The sequence below is a fragment of the Myodes glareolus genome, chromosome 5, assembly GCF_982192425.1.
Source record: "Myodes glareolus chromosome 5, mMyoGla1.1, whole genome shotgun sequence".
In the NCBI taxonomy this organism is placed as follows: domain Eukaryota; kingdom Metazoa; phylum Chordata; class Mammalia; order Rodentia; family Cricetidae; genus Myodes; species Myodes glareolus.
In genome coordinates this window covers 58661240-58684590 of record NC_142030.1, presented here as the reverse complement: position 1 = coordinate 58684590, position 23351 = coordinate 58661240, and the positions used below count along the sequence as shown (strand labels likewise).

Below are 23351 nucleotides of genomic sequence, written 5' to 3'. Positions count from 1 at the left end.
TCAGCTGAACTCGTTCAACGAGAGATGTGATCAGCTCTCAGTTCTACCTCTATCAAATTTAATTTCATACTAGAACACACTGCTGAAGGTGGAAGAAAGTCCAAAAAGAAGGTCCTTCTAGAAGTCTCTGCCTGGTGGCGACTCTGCTTGACAGTCCTTACAAATGTCCCACAGTACATTTTGCAGAGACTATGCAATGTTGGATAATTTGACTCTTGTCTCTCAGGCATAAAATGACTCACTTTTTTTCTTTTTTGAGACCAGGGAGGGTCTCACTCTTGTAGCCTTTGCTGACCTGGAACTCAGAGACTCAGAGGTGTCTACTCCACAACCTGAAGACTCACCTGCAACCCCTTAGTGCTCCCGGAGGGGGAACACCTGCCTTCACCACGCGTTCACCAACTGGCAGCCAAACACTATTTCTAGGATTTACTTCACTGTGTCTTAAAAGGCAAACACAAGCGAAACGCTGTGTGTTTTGACTCTAAGACAAACGAGATCAGTTCTGATTATCAAGAGAGTTGAGAAGAATTGGTCAAGCAGGGAAGAATTTGCTGTGTCTTAGAACCAGACAATCAAGGTCCAGAGGCCAGCTCTGCCAGAACCGCTTCAACCCATAGAAGCCTTCAGAGCAACACAGAGGCGATAAGATACATCGTGCAGAACCACTGTGAAGACTAAATGGGAAGCTGCATGGGATCTTGAAACTTCCCAGGGACAAATATATAAATATTCCATCAAATTGCCGCTTTCCAGATACTTGTCTTCTGCATACCAAGTATTGACTCTTTCCAGAAAATGACCAAGAAAACCAGCTCCTCAAATAGTCACACAAACCAGCTTAAACCAGTTGTGGTAAAATTTAAGCCTGATAAAGGGAAATTTCTTGCTCATCTTTCCTCCTGTGCTACAGTGCCCCCAGCTCTAGGCAGTCTTTCATTTTATATTTTTAATTGATTTTATTGAGCTCTACATTTTTCTCTGCTCCCCTCCTTTGCTCTCCTCTCCCCTTCTACCCTTTCCCATGGTCCCCATGCTCCCAGTTTACTCAGGATATCTTGTCTTTTCCTATTTCCCATGTAGATTAAATCCATGTATGTCTCTTTTAGGGTCCTCATTGTTGTCTAGGTTCTCTGGGATTGTGATTTGTAGGCTGGTTTTCTTTGCTTTATGTCTAAAAGCCACTTATGAGTGAGTACATGTGATATTTGTCTTTCTGAGTCTGGGTTACTTCATTCAATATGATGTTTTTTAGATCCATTCTTTAGCCAGCAAATTTCAAGATGTCGTTATTTTTTTCTGCTGTGTAGTACTCCATTGTGTAAATGTACCACATTTTCCTTATCTATTCTTCAGTCAAGGGACATTCAGGTTGTTTCCAGGTTCTGGCTATGACAAACAATGCTGCTATAAACATAGTTGAGCACATGTTCTTGTGGTATGATTGAGCATCCTTTGGGTATATACCCAAAAGTGGTATTGCTGGGTCTTGAGGTAAGTTGTTTCCTAATTTTCTGAGAAATTGCCATACTGATATCCAAAAGGGCTGTACCAGTTTGCATTCCCATTACCCCATATCCTCTCCAGCATAAGTTGTCATCAGTGTTTTTGATCTTGGCCATTCTTACAGGTGTAAGATGGAATCTCAGAGTTGTTTTGATTTGCATTTCTCTGATGGCTAAGGATGTTGAGCATTTCCTTAAGTGTCTTTCAGCCATTTTAGATTTCTCTGTTGAGAGTTCTCTGTTTAGATCTGTACCCCATTTTTTATTGGATTATTTGTTCTTTTGATGACAAATTTCTTGAGTTCTTTGTATATTTTGGAGATCAGCCCTGTGTCCAATGTTGGGTTGGTGAGGATCTTTTTCCATTCTGTAGGCTGCCGTTTTGTCTTGTTGACCATGTCCTTTGCTTTACAGAAGCTTTTCAGCTTCAGGAGGTCCCATTTATTGTTTCTCTCAGTGTCTGTGCTACTGGGGTTTTATTTAGGAAGTGGTCTCCTGTGCCAATGCACTCAATTGTACTTCCCACTTTCTCTTCTATGAGGTTCAGTGTGGTTGACTTTATATTGAGGTCATCGATCCATTTGGACTTGAGTTTTGTGCATGGCAATAGATATGGATCTTTTTCATTCTTCTACAAGTTAATATCCAGTTATGCCAGCATCATTTGTTGAATATGCTTTCCTTTTTCTATTTTATACTTTTTTGCTTCTTTGTCAAAAATCAGGTGTTCGTAGGTGTGTGGATTAATATCTGGGTCTTCAATTCGGTTCCTCCTGTTTTTATGCCAATAGCAGGCTGTGTTCAGTACTGTAACTCTGTAGTAGAGTTTGAAGTTAGGGACTGTGATGCCTCCAGAAGTTCCTTCCTTTAGTGTACAAGATTGTTTTAACTATCCTGGGTTTTTTTTTTTTTTCCTCTTCCATATGAAGTTGAGTACTGTTCTTTCTAGGTCTGTGAAGAATTTTGCTGGGATTTTGCACTGAATTGGTAGATTGCTTTTGGTAAGATTGCCATTTTTACTATGTTAATTCTACCTACCCAAGAACATGGGAAAATCTTCCCATTTTCTGGTGTCTTCTTCAATTTCTTTCTTCAAAGATTTAAAGTTCTTGTCATACAGGTCTTCCACTTGTTTGGTTAGAGTTACTCTGAGATATTTTATGCTATTTGTGGCTATTTGGAAGGATGATGTTTCAGTCAGAGCCTTCCTAACTCTACTCCCAAACCCACCCTGCCTCCTGCTATGCTGGCGGAAGCTTCCTGTGCCTCTGCAAGTCACCATCATCTTTCTGAGGCAAAGGACTTCATTCGGGTCCCTAGGGTGAACCAAGATGTTATTTCAGTCCATCACAGTTACTGACCCTTGCAGGTGACTAGAAGTGACCTGCTCTTAGCCTAAGGGGCTAGGAAAAGAAGTCTGTTGGGGCTTCTGGCAAATGTCTCATTCATAATAAAAAGACTGCACACGAGGAGACCCAGAGTTTCTTCCTTTTACCGATTTTTTACATGATGGCAAAAGCAAGGCAGCCATCATTTGAGGCTGAGAAAAAAGGGCTGCAAAAGAAGAGAGTTTGAAGCTAGTCATAGCGGTGGTCCTTTGTAACCCTAGCATTTAGTAGGCTGAGATAGGAGAACTGTTTAAAGTTCAAGGCCAGGCTGGGCTACATATGACAAGACCCTGTCTCCAAAAAACAGACCTGAAAAAAGAAACTATGCAGAGGATTGTAGTGATATTTCATTTGTACTTTAATAAATAAAGCTTTCCTGAAGTTCAGAGAGTAAAACAGCTACACTGATCAGCCTTATAGGCCATGGCGACACACACCTCTAATCTCAGTAGCCACAATAGTTGTCATAGGAACAGGGTGGTCGTGGTGCACACCTTTAATCCCAGCACTAGAGAGGATTATAAAACAGGAGGAGACAGCTCTCACACACAGTCTCATTCTGAGATTCCTGGAGGCAGGATCGCCATTTCGGACTGAGGTAGAGGTAAGAGCCAGTGGCTTTTCTGCTTTTCTGACCTTCAGGTTGAACCCCAGTTTCTGTCTCTGGGTTTTTATTAATCGTGCTACAGAGGATAAGTAGGGAGGGCACTTGAACTTCATCGCCAGCGATAATGCTGTGGCCCTGGATGAACACTGAAGGAACACAAAGTACCCTCAGATACTGAGGCGCTCCTGGGACTCCCCAGAGCAGCCAGCCTGGGAGGGCGGCACAGCAGGCACATTATCTGAAGGTAGTGCTGAGGTAAGCAAAAGCATCCATTAAGACTACTAGTGTCTGAGGATTGTGGGAACTGAGGATTATCTGAAGTAGATTTTGAACCCTAGCAAAGAAGCCTCTGATATGACCTAGCATGACCATGGAAACAATAAAACAAAACAAACCTACCCAATAAATTTGAAAATCATATGATTCATTACATAGTATTGTCATAGTATTACAAATTCCACAGGCAGGCAACACATACACACACACACACACACACACACACTGCCACTGAGGTCCCTGACCCCCTCCAACTTTTAACTGGAGTATTCTGAATATTTATAATCAGTGTAATTAATATAACTGAGTTTACTAAGTCCCTTTTCATTCTCAGTTTTGCTTCCTGTGATTTCAGTCATAGTCAAAGACATCCCTCCCTCCCCGAGAAAAAAAAATTAAAGGGAAACTTCTGGTTGTATTTGTTTTCGGCACACTTCATTTTGGATAGAATCTATTGCTAATCTTTGTTGTTGGGTCCCCCCTGCATTTTCATCAGTCCCACTCTGTAACTCAGGCTGGCCTCAAACCTGTGATCAGTCTGTCTCTAACCTGTCTGTCTGTCCGGTCTGTGAGCAGCACCCAGCGTCTTCGTTCCCCACTCTGCCTGTCCGACCTGTCTTCCTTTCCTCATTACACGCAAAGTTCTAGCTCCTTGTTTGCTTGTAAGAAAACATCTTTACCGTAATTCTTTTTCTTTTAATTTTTCTTTTAGTTTTTTTGAGACAGGATTTCTCTGTAGCTTTGGAGCCTGTCCTGGAACTAGTTCTTGGCTGGCTTCGAACTTACAGAGATCCACCTGCCTCTGCCTCCAGATTGCTGGAATTAAAGACATGCACCACCACCGCCCAGTTTACCATCCTTATTTAAGAATCCCATTATCTCCATCGTTTCTGGGTCCATATTTTAAAGGGTTTATTGTTTTATGTGTATGAACGTTTGCTTTCATATATGTATGTGTACCATGTGTGTGCCTGGTACCCAAGGAAGGCAGAAGGGGGTGTCAGATCCCCTAAAATTGGAGTTATAGAGCTACTCTGTGGGTGCTAGGAATCAAACCTAGGTCCTTTGCAAATGCAGCAAGCATTCTTCACTGCTGAGCCATCTCTCCAGCTCCCAGACCCTAGTGGACAGTTGGTTTCCACTGATTTCTTTTAGTTACCTGCCTTCCTCCTCCCCCCCCATCTCTGGAACGCTCATGAATTTGCATGTCATCCTTGTACAGGAGCTACGCTAATCTTCTCTGTATCAGTTTTAGTAGATGTGCTGCTGCAGTGAGCACAGGTTACCTGCTTCCTATATGCCTAGCTTCCCTTAGCCTCTTTGAGGCACGATTTCTATGTAGCCCAGCTTGGTCTTTAGGCAATCTTCATGTCTCGGCCTCCCAAGTACTGGTATTACAAGTATGCTACCACACCTGGCCATATGCCTAGTCATTTTTGATTGATACCAAACATCATAAATTTTACACTATTGGGTCCCAGATTGCTGGGTGCTGTTGGAGTCTGTTGTGGCATACAGCTCAGTTATTTCTGGACTAGTTGGCATCTCTATAGGCTTTTTTTCAATTCTGTAGAACGGGGGTCCAGAGTACCCTTTATTTGGGTATTACTGTAAGCACCTGCAATGGCGCGCTACTCCGAGCACCAGTGCTAGCAGGTTTCTCCACAAACCATTCCCAGCTCCTAGTGAGCTCCAAGAACTATGGATTCTTTTCTTTACAGGAGGTTCTTTTCCAGGTCTCAGAAGCGTTCTACCACGTATGCACAAATCCAGCCAGCCAAAACTCGCAGGTCTACCTCCTCCATTCAGTGACACAGCTGAGCCCAGGGGTTTCTAATTCTCCTTGTATTAGTCTGTGGCATGCTGGTACAACCACAGGGCCTGCACTGTTCCTTTCTTTGAGAGGTTGCAGTGTTGCGTGACCTATTTTTTTGTTTTGTTTTGTTTTTGTTTTTGTTTTATTTGAGACAAGGTTTCTCTGTAGCTTTGGAGCCTGTCCTGGAACTAGCTCTTGTAGACCAGGGTGGCCTCAAACTCACAGAGATCCACATGCCTCTGCCTCCCCGAGTGTTGGTTGGGATTAAAGGCGTGTGCCACCACCGCCCAGCAACGTGACCTATCTTACAACATTTCGAAAAGCCATTGTTTTATTGTTTGAAACTAAGAGTTTGTTTTCAGCAGAAGAACGCTGGGCAGAACAGAACGTCCTCAAGGCTTCTTTAGCCATTAAATCTATTAGTAACTCTTCTGACTTTATTACAGCTCTGTTCCTCGTCAGGGCCCAAATCAGTAAACTGAGGCAATGGAAGGGGTGGAGGACAAAAACAGGTTATGAGCCTGGTGCCGCCGCCGTAGAACACTCGCTGTCCACGAGACTCGGTGTAAACCCCAATCCTGACTGCGTGCTATGCTTTAGAAAGTCAGCACAACACCTCAGTTTCCTGACTGGTGTAGGTTCCCTCACCACATGGAAACCCATGGAATAAGACCTCAAATATTATTTATTTATTATCCTTTTTACTGTTTGTGAAAATCGGTCCCTTTAGCAATCACCTCCTTAATGGTTCCTATTCCACACAGACCCCCCAAACCTCTGAAGTTTTGACAAAAACATGGTTACAGTTCAAAACGCAGTAAAAGCACAATATGCTGCAGGATGTTGGGTCCTGTGCTAAATTCCAAATGAAAGACTTTCTCTTCAGAACTTCCTACAGTAAGCAGGAACCAAACACTCTTCCTTATTCACCTGGCCTAAAAGTTACCCAGATAATAGTGTTTCTATGTGTTTGAATATTTTGCCTGAATACCTACACGTGCACCACATCTGTGCTTGGAGCCTGGGGGTCAGGAGAGGGCACTGGACTGCCTGCAGCTATAGTTAGAAATAATTGTGTGTCACCATGTGGGTTCTGGGAACTGAACTGCAAGAGCAGACAAGGGCTCCCAACTGTTGGAGCCATCTATCCAGCCCCTCAATTTTCTTCCCTAAAGAAAATCAATTTTCTGTTTTATTATCAATACTAAGAATATCAACTTTTCCCTGAAAAAAAAAATTTTCTGGTACTCTGCATCATAAATCCTGACCACTATGGCTGGTCATGAAATAAATTTCTTGCTTTATTATTAACACTGAGAACACTAACTTCCCTGCTAATTCTGTGTGTGCACATGTGCCTGCATAAAAATGTGTGCATGCGCTAAAAACTACCTTGAATGTATGTGGTTTCTCAGGCGCCATCACTTGTCTTTGGATTCAGGGTCTCTCTCTCTCTCTCTCTCTCTCTCTCTCTCTCTCTCTCTCTGGGTACAGAGTCTTCCCTTCTCTTGTTTTTTTTTTTTTTTTGTTGTTGTTGTTGTTTGGTTTTTTGGTTTTTTTTTCTACACAGCCCTGGCTGTCCTGGAACTCATTTTGTAGACCAGGCTGGCCTTGAACTCACAGAGATCCACCTGTTTCTGCTTCCCTGGAGCTGGAATTAAAGGCATGGGCCACTGTGCCCAGCGAGACACAGTCTTTCAATGGGACCTTGAACTTCAAATTAGGCTAGGCTAGCTGGTCAGGGAGCCCTAGGGGTCCATCGTCCCTACCTCTCCAGCACTGTGACTTTAAGTGCTTGCCACCCCACCCAGCTGCCTCTCCTCCTTTATATGGGTTCTGCAGACTGAACCCAGGTCCTCTTCCAAGAACTCTACTGAATGAAGTATTGCCCCAGTTCTTCCCTGTTAAATTCTTACAGAGTACTTTAGAATACAGTTTACTAGATTTTATTTTCTTGGGCAACTGAAGACTATAATAGCTGACAAAGCCACTTGCTCTTAGGCCAAAGGAGACACCTTTTCATAAATATTAGCGGTGGTTTGGTGAGAAACTTCCCTAAGATCAGTTCTTTGCTATATACATATATATATATGTACATATATGTATATATACGTATATGTACATATATATATATATATGTATTCATTCCTGGGGTCTTCTCAGACCAGCCCTTTCATTCTTCCATCTTCCTCCCTTTCTCTGCATGTCTGCTACAGTGAGGATATCACAGTATTCTCCTTCATACCCAAGAAGCTAGAGCGTTCCAAACCTTAGGGCAGAGTGCCATCAGCTGTTACCTGGTGAGATCCGGCGGAAGGCGGACTCTTTACTAGGCCCTCTGTGTCGGAGGGGTACTTCCGTGGAGCCTGCTTAACTGGTGACAAACGCTCTGATGTACTGCAGCTGATGAGGTGACGATTTGAAGAACAAATGTGAAAACAAAAATTCACAATAAATGGAAACAAAAGTACAGAGATGCAAGGGACGGCACAACAAAGCAACAGACGCACAACAGAAAACAACAGGAAACAAAACAGTGGGGCCCCAGACCATCAACAGCTTCAAACCATCCTCACTGTCCAACTCTGGCATTCTTCTAAGGCAGCCAGCTGTGGCCGAGGGCGGCCAGTAGCAACACCATTTCCTGTCTGGGTGCTATGCTGTCTTTCCTCCTACCATCCACCCCGTTCAGGATAAATGTTTAAAGGGGCAAGTTCTACTTGCTTAATGCCTCATCTGGATGAATCTCAAAACTCCCAGGGCGACATCCAGATCCATGGCTCCCAGTTCCCCACATTTTGTTTCCCATCAACATCACAATCAAACAAAACCAAAAAACACAAAAGCTTCCAAACACAAACGGCCAGGAAGTCATGACCCATGAGAAACTCTGGGATGCCACATGGAATGTCACATGGACTGAACTCTGAGAGAAACATTGGGGCATCTTTACAAAATGCTACCTCAGGAATGAGTCAGGGACACTGAACAGGAAGCAGGTCATTAGGGCTGACAAAATAACCTAAGAAGTAAGGAGTCTGGAGAAGATCGCATTTAAAGTGTCATTACTAAGACCAAAGTATCCTGGGCACTTTGCAAACTGCCCTCTCTGGAATGGGAGGCTACATGCCCTGAGCAAACTGTTCAATTATTCTAACACAAAGAAGGTCTTAAATCATCGACAATAAAATTCATGTGTGGAAATCACACACATGTATTTTACATGAAGGGCACACACGCATACACGCTGAGATTAACTTAACTTCATCTGGATGTTTTATATTTTCATTATGGTCAAACGACATACCTGTGAACAAACCATAATAGCTGTTGGGTTAGCACCAAGCTGCTGGTTAGTGTCTACAAGGGGAACGGGCTGAACATGTACACGTTACACATAATGGGCAATGTGCTCAGTTACATGTGTCTAGGGGAGCAGAAGAGGAGACGCAGTCTTGTTACTGTGCCAACATGTCTTCTATGTCAACTGTTTTTTTAAGAAGGGAAGATAAGCAGGACCTGGTCCCAGCATACCAAGGAAGAAAAGCAGAAAATGGTGGTGGTGGTGAGATGACCAAATTAAGAACAGCAGCAACCATGGTGCCATGCAGGACCGAAGAAACATCTTCCTGTCCACTTTATTAACCCCAAGCAAAAGAATATGATCTTGAAGCATTACTACCTTAGATTACTCTCATGTTGAGAACCATCAATCCTGCTGCATTTAATCACAAAACACACCCCATGCAAGGGAGCAAGAGACAGCAGAACAGACGCATTCCAAGCAAGTAATACCTGAATCAGAACAGCCAGGCTTGTTTAAACACAGCACTCCTAACAACTGGAGGTCAGCAGAGCCCACAGAGAGAGGCTCCCACCATCCGGGCATGCAGACCTCTCTAATCACAGTTTCTCTAGGATGGCGCAAGTTAGCTTGTGCGTGTGTGGTGCTGCCCGGGCTAGAGCAACTCGAATGCAGCCTTCATCCCCAGTCTGACCGCGTGAGTGCTATAGCTTATATGGGTTAGCTTTCCAGCTGGACTGGGGAAAAGAGAACGTCTTGCAGTTAGACCCAGCCCTACACTCAGGTGTCCCTTGTGTGACATCAAAACCACCTCTTCTTTCTTCCTGTTACGTTTTCGCATTAGCTCTTACTCTCCCACACTAGGTGCACACAACCAAGAAACAGCAAAGCGATGAAGCTGCTTGGGTCGTAGTGGGGTGGGAACGACAGCGGAAGAGAAGCCCTGCATCACACAGGGCCGGGAGGGTCAGGTACTGGCAGAGCATCTCCATAGAGCAAAAGGAAGGCCCTTGTAAGATCAATAGCAACACATTATGATTAAACTTTTTTTTTCCTCATTTCAATTTTTTCTTTTACAATTATTTGTGTGTGGGGAGTCTGAGGTTTGGGGGGGGGGCGTGGACACACATGTATACATGCAAATGGAGGTCAGAGAACACTTGGGTCAGAGTTAGGTCCCTCCTGCTATATGGAGTTCAGAGATCAAATTCTGGCCATTCATCCTGGGGGCAACCATCTTTACTTGTTTAACAATCTTGCCAGGTCCTGGGGCTATTCTGAGACGAGGTCTCATGTAGCCCAGGCTGGCCTCAAATCCACTGTGTAGTCAAGTATGACCTTGAACTATTTCCCAAGTACTAGAATTACAGACATGTGCCACCATGCCTGGGAAAATTAAACCCTTAAGGTTGGGTAAGTGGTGTCTGTGGCTTAGGAATTCTAATTGCTGAGTGGAAGGTACTGAAACTCAGCGCCCGACTGCTACAGAGCAATTCACCTCCCCAAGCCTCAGAAGGAAACGACAGACCAGAGACCGGCATCTTCTTCCACAGCTAGCAGCAAGCCACTGCCACCTGCTTCCTCACGCCATAACACCAGGGACCGCCTGGGCCCAATGAAAGAGCAAACAGCAGAGAGTGCTCCACAGGGCCTTTCCCAGAGAGAAGTACGTTTTTATACAGCCTGATTTTTTCTTGCCAACCCATCGCTAACAGATCGCAGCTCTTACCCCGTGTAATTCCGCTTCGCGTGCTTCCTTCGGTAGAGGACCACGAGAACCAGGCTGATGAGCAGGGTGAGGCCAAGGACCACGGCAGTGACAGTGCCCACCACCACCCACACCAGGAACACCAGTAAATTGTCTAGAGGAGAGAACAGAGGGAGGTGAGGGAGGGAGCACAGAGAGAAGAAACGGAGTTTTGTTAATAAGCAGGAGTCTTCTTTATCCGTTACCATCTTACTTATCCTCCTCTATTAGCCAAACTACACAGAGTGGCATCTGAGGACGGCCCACAGATGGCATACCCACATGGCCTATCAGTTGAAAATGACCTAGAGAGCCAAGCATTTCTACGCCCACAATCCCTCCTCCCCACATTTTATTGTCAAATCTGGAGATACAGATTTACACCAGTCATGGCCAGCAGAAGGCTGTCTCAAGAAGAGACACTGGAACCTGCATCCCCTGCATATCCTCAAACAAGGGAAGAAATTTCTGTATTGCTCTAGAAGACACTAAAGTATCACCCTTCACAATATCAAACAGTCTCAATCTCCTTTTCCTACAGCCCACTTCATCCAGCCACAGTGAATTTGGTCGTTCTTGCTCTTAACACTAAACAACTAAAATGCCTGAAATCAGAGCCATGGGCTCCAGAGAGAGGTGTGGAAAGGGAAGCCACCTGCTGTGTTGATTGGGCAGCAGCTCCCCAACCATCAGCTCTGCTGGGCTAAGCCTCAGAGTCCAGAGACGGACGGCACAGCTGGAAGGCAAAAACCATACCTTCATGGGGATGTGGCTCAGCAGTAGAGCACTTGGCCAGCATTTATAAGGCCTGGGGTTTGATATCCAACACCATAAAAATAAATTCCGGGGGCTGGAGAGATGGATCAGCGGTTGCGAGCATGGGCTGTTCTTCCAGAGAACCTGGGTTCAATTCCCAGCACCCACACAAACTGTCTGTAGTTCCGGTTCCAAGGGATCCGACACCCTCATACAGACATTCAGGCATGTAAAACACCAATGCATATAAAAGAAATAAATAAATCATTTAAAAAAGATTCTTTAAAACAATTCCAAAAACATTTCCTTCCAAATGTATCTTGAAACACAGATCTTATTCTCCAGCTACAAGTGACCAAGAGACTACATCCCATCACGCCAACCACTGTGGGAAGTACCTATTTCCACCACATGGAGCCTAATGTGCCCAGGCCGGACAACGATATCAGGAGGGTTTTTGACATCACAGATATAGGTGCCGTTGTGAACAGACTGAATATTTTCAATATTGATGGATGCATCTTTCTTGTCAAGGTCCCCAGCCCAGGTGACTCGGTCTTTAAATGGTGGATAATCCCCAATGTACACTTGTCCTTGTGAGTAGTGGAAAAACTGCAACGAGAAAACAAGAGCCCATGAGCCAGCCACTCCCGGAGGCAGAATTCCCGTCGTCTGGACCAGCCATGCTGTGCCATTAGGGGACCCTTCTAAAAGCACTCCCACAGAGGGAGAGCAAGTCATGCGAGGGTTTGGCAAAGGGACTTCGCTCCCTCATCTTCCTGGCTTCCTCCACAGTATGGCACAATAAGAAGTCCTTGCCAAATGCCGGGGTCACTGGTCTTCAGCTTCCCAGACTCCGAATCTGTAAGAAATAAATCTGTGTTTCTTATAAATTACCCAGTTAGTCATTGCCACTTTCTCATAGCATAAAAACGGCCTTAGAAATCCATTGTTCATAAACCTTACAGTAATTTTTCCTTCTTCTAAGAGTCTGTCTCACAAACCCACCCCAGGCTTCCGCTTTCTCTTCAGTCCTTATCTGACCTCCTCGTCCCCCCCCTTGGAAACTCAGAAAACTGCAGTGACCTGCCGAAGGCCACAGGTAAGGAGGTGGAGCTCAGATCCAGCTCTGATTCAAAGTCTAGGTGATTTCTGCTATTCATCACCTCTCCTGCTTGGTGACATTTTGCCTGCCTGCCTGTCTTCCTTTCTCCCTCTGTCCCCTGCCCCCAGTAAGAAAATAAGCAATAAACTGTCAGCCTAGCAAGCGTTTTAAATAATCTAGTCTTCCCTTTCCAAACCATCTCCAAATACGCCCTAACCAGCAGAGATGACCAGCATTACGGAGGAGTAGAACGAACGGGTATTGTGTGCCAGTCTGGAGACAAGGAAGAGAGCGGCGCGTAGACCAGACTCAAGGAGAAGCAGCAAAGGCTGACATTCCTAAACTATCACAAGGGAAGTGGGCCTAGACGAAGGCAGGGCAATCCTGACAGAGTCCCACGGGAGCGCTTCAAAGAACGAGACTACTCTAGAAGAACACAGAAGGGAAGAAAAGTCAGCTCAATGCTAGACAGGTGGACCCCGACTTCAGGCACTAGGGAAGCCATGGCATGCTGGGTACGTTTCTCCTGTAAAAATCTAAAACAAGAAAACCTGCGAGTCAGAAATGCAGCATGGTAGCTGAAAGCCTTGTGCCATCTAAACCTTCACAAACCACAATGCCGGAACACTGTGAGAATAAACAGAACTGCTCCCTAAAAGGAAGTTTTTGCTAGCTGAGGTACATGCCTTTTTTTCCCCAGCACTCAATCAGGAGGCAGCGACAGGCAGATCTCTGTGAGTTTGAGGTCAGCCTGGACCACAGAGTGAGTTCTAGCACAACCAGGGCCACATAATAGAGAACCTGTCTAAAAAAAGAGAAAGAAAGGAAAGAAGGAAAGAATGAAGAAAGAAAAGGAAAGGAAAAAGAAAGTTCTTAACCTCAAGTTATCTTCCTGACAGCTGCTTTATTTTCTACAGATTGAATAATCCCGACATCCTAAAACTAAAGAGAAATTCTCAATTTTACGGAGTTCTTTTAGACTCTTTTAAATAAACGTGTGGTTTTTTTTTTAACCTATGGGAGTACTGGCAATATTCCTCACTGATGCTCTATGTATGGAAGCAGCTCCATGTACGTACCAACTCCCTAGACTTTTGTTAGGATTCCTCCTGCCACCCTCACAGCTACTGTAAGGTAGAAACCTTAGGGCAGGCATCCTACATGTTTTGTCTTACTTAAAAGCATGCCTACCTAGACCTAGTAAGGAAGTTAAATAAATGAACACATTCTGTCCTTCCAGATATTATGCTTAGTTCCCTATTACTAAATCCTGAAGGACACAGACTCGCCCAAGAATTTGCTTCAACCTCGACTCAGTGCTTTTCCTCAGGGAGTACACAGCTTTTTGTCTGTCTGTCTGTTTGTTCTAGTTTTTTCGAGACAGGTTTTTTTGATTTTTTGTTGTTGTTGTTGTTGTTGTTATTTTTCTATAGCCCTGGCTGTTTTGGAACTCACTCTGTAGACCAGGTTGGCCTCAAACTAAGAAATCTGCCTGCCTCTGCCTCCCCAGGGCTGAAAGTAAAGGCGTGCCCCACCACCGCCCAGAAGGAATACACAGCTTTGATATCAAATTCTGACATAAAGCTACTTGGGTCAAAAAAAGGCTGTTTTGATTTCAGTGACTACAGTCATTTAGTACATGTTCCAGGTTTTCAAAACCAGGGGAGTCAGTGAGGGACTCCCATCTATCCACACCCAACAGGACGTTGCTGGGTTCCTTGAGGAGTGATGGAGAGGGTTAGGGTCCATTCTTCCTTCCGTCCCCACAACCCCCCCTCACAGAAGTAGGAGGATTAATGGCACAGGCATACAGTGAGCCAGCACCTGGACTTAGTAACCTATAAGCAGTAGGCTGCATTGGAACTCCACAGCGCTGACTCTGTCTTGGCAGCGAGAGAGCAGAATCTTGTTGCATCAGAACATGGCAGAGGGTATCATATGGGAAGATGGAAGAAGAGTTCTAGGGCGAGTCTCTCTGCTCCTGGAGTCACTAATGCATCGTGGGGACACTACTGTAATCACCACCTAGTCTCACCTACGAGGTGACTTCCAAACGGGCTTACAGGGCCAAACTTCCAACATCAACTTTTGGGAACACGTTCAAACTATAGCACTCAGTAGCCAGAGGAGAGGTGCTGTTCTGTTTGTGATTTTTTGTTGTTTGTTTTGAGACAGGGTCTCACTGTGGAACTCTGGCTGTTCTGGAATTTCCTTTGTAGACTTGCAGAGATAGTCCTGCTTCTGCCTCCCAAGTGCTGGGGTTAAAGGTGTGCGCCACCATGCCTGACTCCGGAGTTAGATACTGAGCAACAGATGAGACCCGTTTTCCCTTCCGGGAACAATACTAAAGCAGGTGCCAGTACTCACAGGACACACGATGGACCAACAGGACAACAGTGCAAAACTCTATGTTAGCACCTCGAGAGCTAGACACCATACTGAGAACTTCCCTCTTCTAAACACCTTCTGTGGGAGGTTGTATCAGCTCCATTTTACAGACATGAGTCAGAGCAGTTGGTCCACGTCTAGCAAGCACCTACTAGACAACTAGTTTCTAGCCAGTCACTGGTTTTCTGTGATAATTAATCTTAATTATTGATGGAATCTAGAAACACGGGGAAGATGGGTTTCTGAGCATGCCTGCGGAGATTATCCTGACTCAGTTAACTGATACGGGAAGATCTTCCCACGGTCATTGGCATCATTCCCTGGGCTGGGTTCCGGATAGTAGAGAAAGGAGGATGTGAGCTGTGCATGCACTTGTGGGTCTCTGCTTCCCTCTGGTCACTGGGATGACACCAGCGACTCGAAGCTGTCTTAACTTCTTTCTTCTATAACAGACTGTGCCCGTGAACTGTGAGCCAATTTAAAACCCTTTCTCCTTTAAGTTACCCCCGTCAGAGTATCTTATCACAGCAACAAGGACAGGAAAGAAAACAACACCCGTGCACTTTCTATCCAGCCTCTTAGCGCTTTCCTTCTGGTGTGGCCCTCATCACCCTGGCAACCACGTGCCGGGCTCACTTCTCACTGCAAAGATGCTTTCCCCACATCCTTTTAGTTCCAGTTTATGTACAAAAGCGTTTGGCCTGCATTCATGTCTGTGTACCATGTGTAGGCAGTGTCCTCAGAGGTCAGAAGAGGGACTCAGATCCCCTGAAACTGGAGTTGGGTCCTTGGGAAGAGCAGCAAGTGCTCTTAACTACTGAGCCATCTCTCCAGCTCCAAGAGCAAAGACACTTTTATGGAAGACCTTGCATACATGGCATGGCAAGGTCCCGGTAAATGCTGCAGAATCACACTACAGGTCAAATTAAAAAAAAAAATTCATCATTACATCAGAAAGGACTATCTATACCTCTGTGTGCGGAATATAGAGAGACAGAGAGACAGATACAGACATAGTAAAACAAATAGAAATAAAAAACGGGACACGTATAAGTGGAAAAGGTGTGGGGTAAAATGTAACTAGAGTCACATGGTCCAGCAAAGGCTCCCGTGTGGAAGTGAGCAATTCCAAATGGGATCTGATGGTCAGAAGGGATGGGGGGGGGGGGAGCGGCAAGAGAAATAAATAAAAAGATGAGGAAATAAGCTGCATTTAAGAGATGCTGAGCAAACTTTTTCCTGGAGCATTTTGACGCAAGAGAGGAAAGAGCCTTGAGATGTTTTGTTTCAGAACCAGATAGTAGGAGTGGATCACTGATCACATGACAGCAGTGCAGCAGTCGTGGGGGGAGAGGCAGAGGGGAGGGAGGGGTGCTCACCGACACTGCGCTGTCCGTGCCGTCTGGCTGGAAGCTCCAGGAGACCGTAGTCAGCCACCCAGTTGTGTTGGGAGAATCGAATGTGCACGTCAGCTTGCCTTGGGTCCCATTCACCACGAAGATTTCTTTGGGAGTGTGCACCTCCAGGGCTGATATCCTGGCTGTCACTGAAGAGAAAGGAACAAAATTTAAGAGCAGGATTTGGCAGAGATACCACTGTACGTATTTACCAAAGAAAGAGAGGTTACTGGATTTCAGAGAAGCTGCTTACTTACTGTCTGATTTTTGGATTTTTTTGTTTGTTTGTTTCTGTTTTTTAACAACTATTTGGGAGGCATTTTGTTTATTTGGAGACACAATGAGGCTGACCTTGAACTCAGAATCCTTCTACTCCGGCCTATTTACTATTGGGATTGCAGGGAATGATCAACAGCCTTGGTTCATTTGAGTTTTCATTAATTAAATATTTTTCACTAGTTTGGCTGGCCGTAGTCATTTTTTTTTTCCTTTTAATTAACTGATGAACCAGGTGTGGTGGCAAATGCCTTTAATCCCAGCACTCCAGAGGTGAAGGAGTCAGATCTCCGTGAGTTTGAGTACAGCCTGGTTTACACAGTGAGTTCCAGGTCAGCTAGGGACACGTAGACACCCTGCCTGGGGGGTGGGGGAGAATGGGGAGAGATTGAGGGGGTGTAGGTGGGAGGAGTTCCTTTTAGGGCTGGAGAGATGGCTCATCAGTTCAGAGGACTTGTTTCTCTTGAAGAGGGCCTAGGCCCGGTTCTCACCACCCACATGGTAGCTCACAACCATCTATTACTCCAGTTCCAGGGGATCCAATCTCCTGGACGTGGTGCACATACATGCATGCAGGCAAAACACTCATACATATAAAATAAAATTAAAAAATCTTGAAAAATAATTAACAGACAAAAACTCACAGTAAAAGCAGCTTTGTGTTTACAGAATCCTGAATGCAAAGTGTAGCGTTCCCACAAATCCCATTCCTCCTCCAGTCCCGTCTATTGCTAACATCTGGCATTAGTGTGGTACATTTGTCTCAATTATAAACAGACACTGCTACATTGCTGTTAACTACGGTCCCTAGTTTACACTCTGGTTGAGACTCTCTTTCTCTAAGTCCTATGGATTATAACAGTGAGTCTAACATTGTACATCCCTCATGAAGGTATCATATGGAATATTTCACTGTCCCAAGTTCCACTGCTGAAGCATGGCCTCCAGCTCCTGGTGACTACAGCTTTCGCTGTCTCCAAATTTCCGTCTTAGAATACTGTATAGTTGGAGTCACTGAGGGAGCCTTTTCAGAGTGACTTCTCGCCCTCAGCAATATTCTCCCAGGCTTCCTTGATGTCTTTCTAAGCCCCAGTTGTAGTAAATGTGATGGATATTACTGTCAGCATGATAGGACCTGGGAGACAAGCCTCAGGTGAGGTAGAATCCTGAAGTACTGTGGATGATACCGCTGCATGGGCTGAGACCCTGCACTGAATAGAAAGGAAAAGCAAACTAAACACTAGCATTTGCTACTTCTCTGATTCAGGGATGCGGACGCAATGTGACTGACCGTCTCCAGCTGCTGCCCTAACGTCCTCCCCAAGGCAGGCTGGACCCAAGAACTGTGAGACACCATAAACCCGGTCTCCTGTAAGTTGTTTTGATCGGGGTATCTCAACACAGCAACGGAAAAGTAACTAATCTGCAACGAGAAACACTGGCTGTTCTACAGTGTACCGTTCACCCATGGAAAGCCTTCTTAGGTAGCCAGGTGATGTGGCACACGCCCTGAATCCTAGCACTTGGGAGGTAGAGGCAAGCAGATTTCTGTGAGTTTGAGGTCAGCCTGGGTCAGCCTGTAATGGTGCAAGTTATAGAGTAACCGTGTCTTGAAAAACCAAAACCGACAAGCAACAAACTTTTTAAAAAGCCTTCTTGGGCTGGAGAGATGGCTCAGTGGTTAAGAGTGGCTGCTCTTCCAGAGGACTCAGGTTCAATTTCCAACACCCACATGGCAGCTCACAACTGCCTGTAGTTTTAGCTCCCTGGGAGCTGACACCCTTACACCAATGCATATGAAATAAAGTTAAAGTAAATTATTTAAAAAATAAATAAATAAATAAGCCTTCTTAAGGTTTCCTGGGGGGGGGGTATTTTTAATAACATGAAGGTCTCATTCTTACTTTTTATATTCATCTGATATACAGCAATTATTATCACATTTTTACTCCATTTATATTTAAAGCATTAAACTAGCCTAAGACATACTTGTTAGTACTTAACTGATACTTTTCCCATAAAAGACTCAAGGCAGAAAAATATGTGTTTGGTTTTATGAGTGAAATCTTACCTCCCCTAAAAATTCCGTGCTGGGACACTGGTACTCTAGAAAGAGCTGACCAAACCACACAGGTTTGGGTTTGCATGTCACCCTCCAGGTCTGTTCAGTTAGCCTAAGTCCAGGGAAAGGTAATTAAAATGTGTCTGCCATTTGCAATTTTAAAATGCACCCCGCCTCCGTGTAAGATCTGTAATCAGAGGCCACTGTGGAACCAGACAGAGGCACAGCCTTGGTAAGTCAGTCTTCACTCAAAACAGAGGCACTTTCACAGGCTAAATGCATCTGCCCTGAGACTGTTAACTTAAAAATACCCGTCCGCAAAACAAGGTATCCTTAAAAGAAATAGTTTGGAATAAATACCCGCTGTGTTCAATTACTTAGGATGCAACAGACGAGTATTGTCACTGGGACTGACAGTCATTTTCTCCCAAGGCTTAATGTGGCTCTAGCCAAGGAGAAGAAGAGCACCCCCTCATTCCTCCCAACCATCTTGCAAATGTTTATTCTCAGAATATAATGGGCACTTTGGCTATTCTTTTAAATAAACTGATAGCCACACTGCATCAGGCAAATTTTTTTTCTACTCAAAGAGGGTGGATTATTATTATAGGGAACAATGGATTATTATTTGTGGTCCAAACCTCAAAATAAGCCTTTCTTTGAGACTAGAAGCAAACAAAAGGCGTGCCTTGCAATTGTGGGCAGTCAGAAAAGCAGCCCTGGGGGAGTTGGGTTCAGAACCAACCAAAGACAAAGCACAAGAGAGACCAGTTAACCAGCTCACGGCAGGAGGACTGTCTTGCCTGCCACTGTGACTGACTGTGGTTTCCACACGTTTGCTTCAGATGGTGAGAACCTGCAACTTCGGTCTCTAAAATCCATAGACAAAGTTTCCCAAGGATTTCTGTGAAGTCAGAGCCTTCCTTGGGGCCCATCCGCAGAGGGCTCTTTCCTAAAGAAATGCATGATGAACTGGGGTAACCAGGTAAAGTCACACAGGCCAGAGACCCCGGCGCTGGAGCCTGAGGCAGGACAATGAGGAGGAGCCAGCCTGGCCTGTGCAGTGAGAGTCTATAAAAAAAAAAAAACAGGCAGCAGCAGAGTTTAGAGTCAAGAATTTTGAGGAAAAAAAAACCCTAGTCAGCTATCTTACAGGTTTTTAGCAGTCTAGGTGAGACGGGTCTGATTTAATTACTTACAGTTGGTGACTAAAGTAAGGGGCCTTTCATGCCGAGACACCCTCTCACCAGTTAATTTGAACACACAACTCTTAGAGCCAGACTACGAACTCTAGCTCCAGACAGTTCCAGTGTCTAATTTCTACCCTTTTTTCCTCACGAAGAAACCCAATTCAGACTAACATTCCCACTCCTCCAATCAAAATGTTTTTGCTAAGGAATGCAATGGCCTCCTGGCAGCGTAGCCAAATGGTTAGTTTCTGAATCTTACCCGAGAGAGTTCAACCTTGCTCCTTTAAATTTCTTAGTCTGGCTCTGGGAGATTATTCTCCCTGGACTCTCTTGTGTGCTGCCTGTGTCTCTCCCCGGCACCCCACCTTCACAAGTTAAGGAGCCCCAAGATAATCCCTTTGACCCACATGCATTTAATGTTCCTTTTTGCGACCGCATCTCACATCAGGGCTGTTAAGCTTCTCCTAAAAGTGATGACTCTGGACACACAACTGACATTTGTCCCAAATTTGATATCTCCAAATCAAACTCCTAACTCCTGTCTACTGGCCTTCTCTTGGTGTAAATGACCCTTCCAGGCTTCCAGGGTCCTCCCGAGTCCTTTTCCTCTCATGCTCCAAAGCTGTCTAAAAGCCACGTGCCTCTCTGGGCTGCAGTGCTACCGTCCTGGTGTAAGTCACTTTCACTTTGATGACTTCAATGGCCTTCGAACTGGTGTCTTTGCTTTCATCCCCACTCACTTAGCTGCACGTGTTCCACAGAGAGGTCAGGAACCCAGGCAGGACTGCATCACTCCTCTGCTCGAGCCCCAGGACTCCCTACAGGGCCCAGAATCAAGCCAGGCCTCACACTGCTGGAAGCATTATTTCCCCATCATCTCACTCAAACAGTGGCAGCACCCACTCTTCTGAAGCAAGTGAGGAATGGATCCAAGTGTGGGGAGCACTGTGAAGGACAGGCCTGGGAGTGTCTCCGAGAGTCTGGAGGAGCAGAGACGAGATAAAGGGAAAATATTGTGTCAAATGCTCAGCGCAGCTTTCTCAGGAGAAGGCCGCAGGGGGAGAAAACTTGGCCTAAACCTGCACATGGCTTCTACACGAGAGTACCCAGCTTTTACCAAGCACACTGCAGCAGCTTCTCTTGCTTAAATCTGCATGTTTTCTTCCTTTCCTTTTATAAGTTAGAAATTCCTTAATTTTCTTTTATGCCTGGTACGACTTCTACAGGTATATTACAGGGCAATATACCTAGTGTAATGAAAAGCAAAAACTTCAGTAGATTACAGACCTCCAGAATATACATCTAATTGACACCACACTGCATTAATAAACAGCTGCGTGTTTTGCAAACTTTGCTATGACGGCCCTGAACAAGAAGGGTCTCCTGTTTAAGCTGCAGTGACGTTTATGACTGTGGACCATTGTTCCTTCTGCGGCTGATTTTATCTCTACAGTTCCTCTAATGTATTTGGGGCAACTGTCCCAAAGTAACCTGCAGCTTTCCTGACAATGCCTCGCTTTCTTCTGTAGCCACTTTGTTAAACTTCTGCTATCAGATCCATCACTATCCACAGCAGACCCACAGGCAGCACCATACAGACCATCTGGGCATCCTCCCTACAGACACCACCACACAGACTATCATCTGAGCGTCTTCCAACAATGCCCTTATCCACGAACCCATAACTTGATTGCCTTTGTCCACTACAGTCTCCAAAATCAGTACAGTTCCCACCACCGCCATAGTTCCCTCCACCACATTATCTACCACCTTGGTTTTCAGTTCCTGGTCCACCACCACCACCGCCTGCTCTACTACTGTATCCATGACCACTACCACAGCTGCCACCGTAACCTCCAAATCCATTATATCCACCATCACCACCTCCATAACTACCTGTCTGCTGCCACCACCTTCGCCACCATAGCCTCCTCTTCCACCAAAGTTTCCACTGTGACCAAAATTACCTCCAGGGTTTCCTATACAAGCAATCAAGTTGCCAGATCCACCTCCCCGACTTCTCTGTGATCCAGCAGACTGCATCTCTTGTGTCTAATGACACAGCGGCCTTCCTCACATCACAATTATGCCCATTGATAGACCTCCCTGCGATGCAGCAGACTGCATCTCTTGTTTAGAAATGACTCTTTTCACTTCACAATCATGCCCATTGGCAGCTGGCTTTCTGAACAACAATTCCATCAACTATGTCATGATCATCAAAAGCTACAAAAGCAAATCCCCTCTTTCTTCCCACTCTGCCTGCCTTCCAGAACGCGGATGGTTTCAAGCTGCTATACTTTTCAAAGGAACCGCTCAGATTATATTCTTCTGTATCTTCTTTAATACCAACAAGATTTTCTGCACTGTTAAATGGGCTCCAGGCTTTACAGATCCCTCCCTAAAAACGGCTCTTTGGTCCCACCACATGCCAATCAACCTTGTGTGGTCCAGCGCACATTACTGCAGCTACCTCTTCAACACAAGGGCAAGTCATACAACCAAAGCCCTGGCATGTTTGGTTAAGGGTCTCACATCACACAGTCTGTAAAAGCTCCTTATATCTCAGAATGTTCCTTTAAGCTGTCATCTGTAGTCTCAAAGCTCAGGCCACCGATAAATGGCTTCCACAACTGCTCTGGTTCCTTTGGATTGTGGTCCTCCATTTTGAGGCCAGACTCGCCTCTTCCAACTCAGATTCAATCTACAGGTGGTTTCTATGCAATAATAGCAGCTAGAATCCAGCCAGCTTTTACCAAGCACACTGCAACAGTTTCTCTTGCTTAAACCTGCACATGGTTTCTATGACATGGCAGAATCTAGAATCCAGTGTGCTTTCAAACAAGCACGCTGCAATCCTTTCTGACCTTCCGAAACGAGCAGGGCTAGAGTTGTTAAAAATGTCCTCCTATGCGAGCAGAGAGAACAAGAAGGCAGGTTTCCCTCCAAGGCTCCATTCTGTGCAGCACAAGCAAAGGGAGCTCTCACTGGTGTCTGAAACAATTAGGAATGGCTTGCTTTGTCCTACCTGCCCCTCACCCTTTTAATTATTATAGTAGGAAAACATAGTTAAATTATTATGGATTCAGACAGCTCAGCTTCAGAGTCATAAAAGGGAGTTCTCAGGGTCTAATTACAACGTCTACACACGAAAATGAGAAGAACACCCAGACACTGAAAGGTCTGTGCTAAGTTACATTCCTGCCACCAAAGGCTGGAATCCCACTGTGAAAAAATAGCAAACAGATTCTTTTCAGATCAGAAAATTTATAAGCATGGTATAATAGCAAAAAAAAAAAAAAGTGGCTGTTATCTTAGATATATATACCACTGATGAACGGGTAATGAGATGCGGTACATATACACAACAGGATCTTATTCAGTTGTAAAGAACCTGAACTTATGACACATAAGAAAATGGGTAGAACTGGGAAATACACAAAGTAAGGTAACCCAAGCTCAGAAAGACAAACAGCACACATCCTCTCTTACATGCGGATCCTCGCTTCTAATTTTATGTGTGTGCATTTGGGT

At 45.0% G+C, this 23351-nt stretch overlaps 1 protein-coding gene and 1 pseudogene across 1 annotated transcript in view; both read right to left on the bottom strand.

Moving 5' to 3' along the window:
* The window catches only part of Mpzl1 (myelin protein zero like 1), a 42997-nt gene that overhangs the window by 3919 nt on the left and 15727 nt on the right, over positions 1–23351 (bottom strand). The window contains exons 2-5 of the mRNA XM_085687978.2: positions 16272–16438; positions 11798–12011; positions 10626–10758; positions 7890–7995 (exon numbers count right to left, since the gene is read on the bottom strand). Of these exons, the coding sequence (XP_085544104.1) occupies positions 7890–7995; positions 10626–10758; positions 11798–12011; positions 16272–16438 (620 nt within the window). The remainder of the gene's footprint in view (positions 1–7889; positions 7996–10625; positions 10759–11797; positions 12012–16271; positions 16439–23351) is intronic.
* LOC125391983 (U6 spliceosomal RNA) lies at positions 4955–5055 on the bottom strand (annotated as a pseudogene).